Source organism: Oncorhynchus masou, unplaced genomic scaffold, assembly GCF_036934945.1.
Source record: "Oncorhynchus masou masou isolate Uvic2021 unplaced genomic scaffold, UVic_Omas_1.1 unplaced_scaffold_931, whole genome shotgun sequence".
Taxonomy (NCBI): domain Eukaryota; kingdom Metazoa; phylum Chordata; class Actinopteri; order Salmoniformes; family Salmonidae; genus Oncorhynchus; species Oncorhynchus masou.
This window is the reverse complement of record NW_027015794.1, coordinates 94,351-103,010: the sequence shown is the minus strand read 5'-3', so window position 1 is coordinate 103,010 and position 8,660 is coordinate 94,351. Positions and strand designations below refer to the sequence as shown.

The following is an 8,660-nucleotide window of genomic DNA, read 5'->3' as shown; positions in this document are numbered from 1 at the left end:
AGTGCCATGGGATCTTTAGCAACCACAACCACAAAGTCAGAAGGCCGGCCTCCTCGACCAATCAGATGACCAGCTTCATCAGTGCCATGGGATCTTTAGCAACCACAACCACAAAGTCAGAAGGCCAGCCTCCTCGACCAATCAGATGACCAGCTTCATCAGTGCCATGGGATCTTTACTGACCACAGAGTTGGGACACCCTGTTATAAAGTCCAATCTTCTTCCATTTTTTTGTTGAGGAACATTCCATTGTTAGTTTAGCAATTCGACATGATTCTAATAAAGTGTATGTTGTACAAGTTCTAAGGTTCTAAAGTTCTGAACAACAGTGATTCTAATAAAGTGTATGTTGTACAAGTTCTATAGTTCTAAACGACAGTGATTCTAATGAAGTGTATGTTGTACAAGTTCTAAGGCTCTAAAGTTGTAAACTACAGTGATTTTAATAAAGTGTATGTTGTACAAGTTCTAAGGTTCTAAAGTTCTAAACTACAGTGATTATAATAATGTGTATGTTGTATAAGTTCTAAGGTTCTAAAGTTCAAAAGTTGTAAACTACAGTGATTCTGTCTTTGAACTTACTGCTTTCTTGTTACATTTCAGCAGCACGTTTCTCTTCGGCTTTTTGATTGTCTGTCTTTCCTCTTGTGGAGTAAAATTCTCTGTTGTTCCTTTTCAAGACGTGGACACTAACATGTATGAGTGCCACCAGGGGAAATGTATGTAATGGACACTAACATGTATGAATACCACCAGAGGAAATGTATGTAATGGACACTAACACGTATGAATACCACCAGAGGAAATGTATGTAATGGACACTAACACGTATGAATACCATCAGAGGAAATGTATGTAATGGACACTAACACGTATGAATACCACCAGAGGAAATGTATGTAATGGACACTAACACGTATGAATACCACCAGAGGAAATGTATGTAATGGACACTAACACGTATGAATACCACCAGAGGAAATGTATGTAATGGACACTAACACGTATAAATACCACCAGAGGAAATGTATGTAATGGACACTAACACGTATGAATACCACCAGAGGAAATGTATGTAATGGACACTAACACGTATAAATATAGTGACCGTATGTGCATACGTATATATTTGAGACTGTTGGACAACATAAATCTTGGTCGAACAACAGCCTATCGACCGAACAATCAACTAAATGGGCTCGGCCATAATAGCGATTGATTCTTGAAGAATATAACTTAAAATAGCCTCAAATGTTTAACTGTATTTCCCCATCAGAAACCAAAACATAATCTTGCATATCGCCACTGTTGGTAAACTAACACTGTATAGCCTCGGAATCTAGTTCAACCTATAATTTTGACCTTATGGATGGTCATTTCATTATGACATCATGAATTAATTCTAGAATATACTATATATCTGAAAACCTGGTTAAACTATCATTATGACATCATGAATTAATTCTAAAATATACTATATATCCGAGAAACCTGGTTAAACTATCATTATGACATCATGGATGGCCAGTCCTTGTATTCATAGTGTAGTGAATTCAGGGTGAGGCCCTGAGCTGAACTCAAACCTGGGTCCAGCGACTGTCAAGTCAACACCTTATAACTGTTACGCCAAGATGTCTGAACTTCTTGACGAGGTCGCTAGGTGTTGGGTTACGGTTGATATAATAGCTTTCTCTACGAATTTCAGAGTGGTTACATTTCTCCAGCCCCTATCCCTCAGCTGTTTACCAAACCACGTCTCTGGGCAGCCATGTTGTCCCTTTAAAACCTCTTCTGGATGGGACCCTTCATCTCATCTTAATTTCCACCTAAAATGACCGAAATCTAACTGGCTGAAGATCAGGACCTGAAGCAAGGACATTCATATTACTGATACTATTTGAACAGTTTGTGGACATTTTGAAATTAATGTAGGAGAATATAATAATACTTTATTTAACGAGGCAAGTCAGTTAAGAATAAATTCTTATTTACAATGACGGCCTATCCCGGCCAAAGCCGGACAAAGCTGGGCCAATTGTGTGCCGCCCTATAGGACTCCCAATCACGGCTGGATGTGAGACAGCCTGGATTCAAACCAGGGACAGCAGTAACGCCTCTTGCACCGAGAAGCAAGATGCCGTAGGCCGCTGTGATACAGCCCAGATTCGAACCAGGGTCTGTAGTACCTTAGACCGCTGCGCCACTCGGGAGCCAATAGATCTAAAATCAGATAAAACAAACAGAAAAACATTTGTTTCCTATTTTTATTTGATCATCGTTGAAATGCAAAAGAAAAAGGTCTTTCACATTGAGACAGGAAGCTGACAGGATCATTTAGCTGTTGTCCACAACATGGCAGCAGTGTGTGTGCACAGTGTCAGACTGATACATTGAAGAATGAGAGCGCTACATCATATTTTAGTATCACGTTTTCCCAGGTGTCCTTCGTGAGTTTGCCCAAAAGTTAATGACTATAGAGAACATACCAAAATGCTATGGCAATAAAAAAATAACAATTACGTTGACACACACCCAGGAATGTCATACATGATGGATCATTAGCTTCCCTACGTGAAAGGTACTAACATGAGACGAGAATGCTGATCCAACGCCTCCCAACACAGAAGTGTGAACTATAAGATAAGGGCCAAGTTAGCAGCTGACCCAATGTCATAAACGCACCACAAAGTGAGAAGGAAAAAACTAACAATTTACAATTTGATTTTTTGATTTTTAAACCCACAGTCCTCTACACAAGATTGTGCCCCTGATGCCAAGTCCCATAGCAGTTTCTTTCTGCTGTGAAGCAGAGGGTAACAGCACAAATAGTGCAGGTGATGGGAGATTTCTTGTGGCACAGAACACAACGACGCCTGCCTGCTTTGCTCTTTTGGCCCTGAGGCACATTCAGGTCTGCAGTGATGTATTCTGGCAGGTGAACACCACTGGTGACAGGAGTAGAGGGGACAGGAGTAGAGCGGACAGAAGGTGCTGCAGTGGCCTTCGTGCCGCAGTCAGCAAGCTCCTGGATGAGCAGCTCTCTGAAGGCTCGCTGTGTCATGGAGGTCTGTCCACAGCTCTTAGCCATTTCCTCATGAAGGATGAATGCATTCACCACAGCAATGTCGATGAAATGATAGAACAATGTCCTGTACCATTTCATGGTCTTGTGAAGAACATTGTTGTACCCAAGCAGAGCGTCTGACTGGTCCACACCTCCCATGCTCTTGTTGTAGTCCTTCACAGCAGCAGGAATGGGGACATCTTTAGTGGTCCATGCACCATTGGCATCCTTCACACGCCTGTTGACGTGATCGCCACTGAAGGACTTGTGGATAGTGGAGCACATGACCACCTCTCTGGCGTCCATCCACCTAACAAAGAGCAGGTCATGTTTCCGAATCCATCTCATGGTCCCCCGATCAGCCCTCCTTGGCATGGCGTTTACTTTTGTTTTGGGAAAACCTCTACTGTTGGGACAAATGGTGCCACAAGCCCACACATCCAGCTTCCTCAGGTCTGTGAACAGGGTGGGGCTTGTGTAAAAGTTGTCCACAAACAGTTTGAAGCCCGTCCCAAGCAGTGGAAAATCCAATAATTCCACAACGGAATCACAACTAACTCCCTTACCGGTGGCTGAGATGGATTTACCCTCGTAAACAAAAAAATTCCAAGTGTAGGCACACACAGAGTCGGCCAAAACAAACAGTTTGTACCCACACATACGTTGTCTGAGGCCATCTCCAGCCTCTGAGGCTGCCATCCTCTCATCTATGGACAGGTTCTGGCTGGGCTGAAAATGGGTCTTGCAGGCCTCAACCATGCTGGAGTAGAGAGGTTTGATTTTGCAGAGCCTGTCAAAGCTTGCTGTGCCTCTCTTCTTGTCGTTGTCGTCGTCAACTTGTGGGTCACTGATATGAAGGGCCCGCGAGATAGTCAGAAACCTGTTAGAAGACATGACAGTGGTGGGGAAAGGCAGTTGGTAGAGTGTTGACGTTCTCCAGTAGCTCTTCAGGGTTTTCAACTTCACCAACCCCATGTAAATAACCATTGAGATGTAACAGTACAGGTCTTGGATGGAAATGGGCTTCCATGCCTCTTTCTTGCCTGCTTGTTTCTTAGCCCCATATGTGTTGGTGTTAGAAACCAGCGAATCAAGAACTGACGAGGAGAAAAACATCTGGAAAAGATGCCGGGGGCTGTACTCTGCAGTCATGTCCAGCTGAGGTCCCGGCTGCCTTCTCGGTCTAAATGTTGGTGGAAGTGGCTCCACATCATCTTCTAGCACAGTGTGCCAACGGTCCTCTGCCTCGGTGGTAGTTGTCGCTGGTTCACTGGCCCTCCTCTGCTTCTGGGCTGGCCTCTTCACACCTCTAGATGGCCGGGCGGGGGAAGGGGTGGAGCCGGAGACAGCAGGGGGCGTACTGGAGGAACCAGTTCCTACGTTTGAACGAGTAGGGGATGGAGGACTGTGGTCTCTTTGGAGTGGCACCCAGAGGTCATCAGAGTCAGAGTCTCTACCACTATTGAGGATTTTTTTAAAAACATTCAGTTAGATCTCAAGTTGACTGTTATTTTATTTAACCTTTAGTTTAGTAGAGGTGAGCCCGGCATCAATACATTACGGGTGAGAGCCCTGCATCAATACATTACGGGTGAGAGCCCTGCATCAATACATTACGGGTGAGAGCCCTGCATCAATACATTACGGGTGAGAGCCCTGCATCAATACATTACGGGTGAGAGCCCTGCATCAATACATTACGGGTGAGAGCCCTGCATCAATACATTACGGGTGAGAGCCCTGCATCAATACATTACGGGTGAGAGCCCTGCATCAATACATTATGGATGAGAGCCCTGCATCAATACATTATGGATAAGAGCCCTGCATCAATACATTACAGGTGAGAGCCTGCATCAACACATTACGGGTGAGTGCCCTGCATCAACACATTACAGGTGAGAGCCCTGCATACAATACATTACCTGCATCAATACATTACAGGTGAGAGCCCTGCCGATTCGACATCAACACATTACAGGTGAGCCCTGCATCAATATGTGTTATTTCCTAGTTTTGATGTCGTCACTATTATTCTACAATGCAGAAAATAATTTTTACTAAGAAAAACCCTGGAATGAGTAGGTGTGTCCAAAATTTGACCGGTACTGTGTGTGTGTATGTACACACACACACACACACACACATACACACATATATATATATATATAAAAATGTCTCAAATGAATATGCAACCATTTAAACAACTGCATTAGCACAAGAAGCAAAAACCTATTTTACTTACTGATCTAAAAGTGGATCTTTTCCTTCCAAAAACATTTCTTCCACGCTGGAATCATAACTGTGGTCACTCACAGAGGATTCATCCATTCCTTCTGTGTCACTCTCAATTTCTGCAATAATATCATCAACATGTTTATACTTGGACTTTGATTTAGCTTTTCCACTTTTAGTAGCCACGTTTAACTTTTTCAGATTTGAGAAAAGTTTGTTGAAGAGAACGAACCGCTGCGCAATGTAAACTACCGTGTGTCCTGTTTCCGTTCACATACTGCTGGAAAGCCCAGTTTATTGGCTCTCTAGCTAGGTTTCAAAATGATAAGTGGTCTACGGACTAAACATTTTCAAACAAGTGAACTCCTGCTCTTCTCATTGGTGAGTAATGGTGGTTGACCTTCATGGTATAATTGACATGTTGCATAGCCAATACGTAATGTAGAACGATGAAACAAGTTTGGTTGTCTTCTAGAGTGTCTGGGGGATTGCACAGAAACCAAACTTGACCGGGTTAAACAACGTTTTGCAGATTCGATTTCATCAATTGTTTTGTTGCAAGTTCAAAGAGTCGGAATTCATGCAAAACGCTGTATACAACATGGATCGGGATATAAACATGGATTTTATCAAACAAAACTACTGGGACCCTCGGGATGACAAATCAGAGCAAGATTACTGAATGTAAGTACATTATTTACCATCAGAGCAGCAACTGTCCAGAGACACTGATCCTGTAGAAGTAAAAAGAAAAAGAAAAGCCACATCAATGAATCTGAACTCAAACCTGGGTCCAGCTACTGTCAAGTCAACACCTTATAAACGGTTACGCCAAGATGTCTGAACTTCTTGATGAGGTCACTAGGTGTTAGGTTACGGTTGCTACAATAGCTTTCTCTATGAATTTGAGAGTGGTTACACTTCTCCTTCCAGCTGTTAACCAAACCAAGTCTCAAAGCAGCCATTTTGTTCTGTTTAAATCCTAGGTTGTCCCTTTAAAAAAGCCCCATCAACCAATCTGCAGTTCAAACAATAACAAAGCTGAAATTCCACCACTGTTTTGGTAATAAGATGATGATGGGGCTGGAGAAATGTAACTACTCTCAAATTCAGACAGACCTATGGATGCAAGGACTGACCATCCATGATATCAACATTATAGTTTTAACCATGTTGAGGTTATAGTGTTGATTTACATTGTTTCTAAACATTGGAGTAAAAAAAAAGCTTATTTTGGATTCTGACAGTTTAACTAAGCTAATGTTATAGGCATGTGTTATATTTAAGCAATAAGGCACGGGGGGGGGGGGGGGTGTGGTATACGGCCAATATACCACGACTAAGGGCTGTTCTTAAGCACGACGCACCGCGGACACAGCCCTTAGCCGTGGTATATTGGCCATTTACTACAAACCCTCGAGGTGCCTTATTGCTTTTATAAACTGGTTTCCAACGTAGTTAGAGCAGTAAAATGTTTTATCAAACCCGTGGCCTCAGCATCTACTTGTTTTTGTATAGTGACATCCTCCTCTTCTTTCTCCTCTTTCACGACAACATTCAGCCACAGACCCTCTTTCTCCGTCCAGCAGACCTCCTCTTCTTTAGCAGGAGGAGAGCAGCTCAGTGAACTCATGGTCGGAGATGTTAGCTAGCTAGGCTAATGCTAACTTAACCAGCCAGCAAGATGACCAATAATAACAACACCGTAAATATTAAATTAAATCTGATAACTAACTAGACGACAGAAGTGTGTTTAAGACACAGTGGCTAATATACACTAAAGCGTCTAAAGAGCTTTATTGTTTCGTCTATGTTGTCTATCAAGCTACCGAAGTGTCTGACGAACTGTTGTTGCTGCTGTTGAAAGAAGAAGCGTTCCGTCCACTACATTATACGTCACATCAGCAGCATCGCCTTAAAGTCTCAGACCGCCATCTGCTGACGGGAGGGGGTAACGCAGTTCAGAGAAATGTATATTTTAATTATCAGACAAGTTGTCGTTAAGGAAGCATGACATTTTACCCACCAATGTAACAACAGTGTGGTTAAAGACTTAGTAACATAGATTCAGTCACGATCTGGCTACCTATATGTACAAAAGTACTAAATGTTTTTGCGTTATTACATATTTATTAACCTATTTCCGGCTATCTTCTAAATTACCCCCAATGCAATATTTTTGCAACGCTATATTGATCTACTCTGTACTACCGAGTTGGTTTGGTCATGTTGGTTCGCAGTTATAATATTGAGAAGTGAAAGTCTGCTTTTCATCAACAGCTTTACTTAAGCATAATACCTCAAATGAAATATAAACACCTTGTTCATCTTCCCAGCGTGTCAAATTTTTTAAATATTTTACGGCGAAAACACAACATATATTTATGTTAGACCACCACCAAACCAAAGAAAAAAACGTAGCCATTTTTCCCAGCAAAAGATAAAAATCACAAAAGCAGGATTAAAAAAAAAATCAATCACTAACCTCTTGAAAATCTTCATCAGATGTTTTGTTCGATAATATGCATTTTATATCCATAAATCTCGCTTTACATTGACGCCATGTTCAGAACATCCTCCAAAATATCCGGAGGAATTATAGAGAGCTACGCCAGATAACAGAAATACTCACCATAAACTTTGACTAAAGATACATGTTCTACATATAATTAAAGATACACTGGTTCTTAATGCAACCGCTGTGTCACATTTTTTTTTTACGTTACGGAAAAAGCCTAACATTGCAATGATCTGAGACGGCGCTCAGACGTAACAATATTTCTCTGCCATGTTAGAGTCAACAGAAATACAAAATTACAACATAAATATTCCCTTACCTTTGATGATCTTTCATCAGAATGTAGTGCAAGGAGTCCTAGTTCAACAATAAATCGTTTTGTTTCATAATGTTCAATTCTAGTGTCCAAGTAGCAGCATTTGCTACAACTTTCAGCTCAAATGCCCAAAAAATGACTTCTGGTCCAGGATAACTTTGCATCAAAACTTCCAAATGACATATTACAGGTCAAAGAAACTGGTCAAACTAAGTGCAGAATCAATCTTCAGGATGTTATAATCTTATATATCCAATAGCATTCCAACCGGATCATTGTTTTTCATCTGGGGCTGATTGGAACAGCCGAAGCACTCAAAGGCAAACGTGCCTCAATAAAATGGCATCCTTTTGCGACACCAACTACTTTCCTTCCCATTAGGTCAAAGTTCACAGCAAATGCTCCATTACACTTTCTACTGAATGAGGACATCTAGTGGAAGACGTAGGAAGTGTTTCCAGATCCATAACTTGTTGGGAAGGGAGGGGGCGATGACGTCAAAGTTGCCCCAACTTTCAGGATTCCAA

The 8,660-nt window shown here is 41.8% G+C and overlaps 1 protein-coding gene across 1 annotated transcript; it reads right to left on the bottom strand.

Annotated features, from left to right (window-relative positions):
• Positions 1-2,250: 2,250 nt before the first annotated feature.
• Positions 2,251-7,167, bottom strand: LOC135538205 (piggyBac transposable element-derived protein 4-like). Its single transcript, XM_064964169.1, has 4 exons — positions 6,785-7,167; positions 6,001-6,033; positions 5,310-5,418; positions 2,251-4,523 (listed from the first exon to the last, which is right to left on the bottom strand). The coding sequence occupies exons 1-4, from the start codon at positions 6,930-6,932 to the stop codon at positions 2,750-2,752; spliced, it is 2,064 nt and encodes a 687-aa protein (XP_064820241.1). The 5' UTR covers positions 6,933-7,167; the 3' UTR covers positions 2,251-2,749.
• Between the last annotated feature and the right edge of the window lie 1,493 nt (positions 7,168-8,660).

Coding starts and splice junctions, on each gene's coding strand:
- LOC135538205 (XM_064964169.1), bottom strand. CDS start 6,932: ATGAGTTCACTGAGCTGCTCTCCTCCTGCTAAAGAAGAGGAGGTCTGC. Junction 6,034..6,784: donor AGTAGATGCTGAGGCCACGG/GTTTGATAAAAC, acceptor TTACTTCTACAG/GATCAGTGTCTCTGGACAGT. Junction 5,419..6,000: donor GGACAGTTGCTGCTCTGATG/GTAAATAATGTA, acceptor ATATTATTGCAG/AAATTGAGAGTGACACAGAA.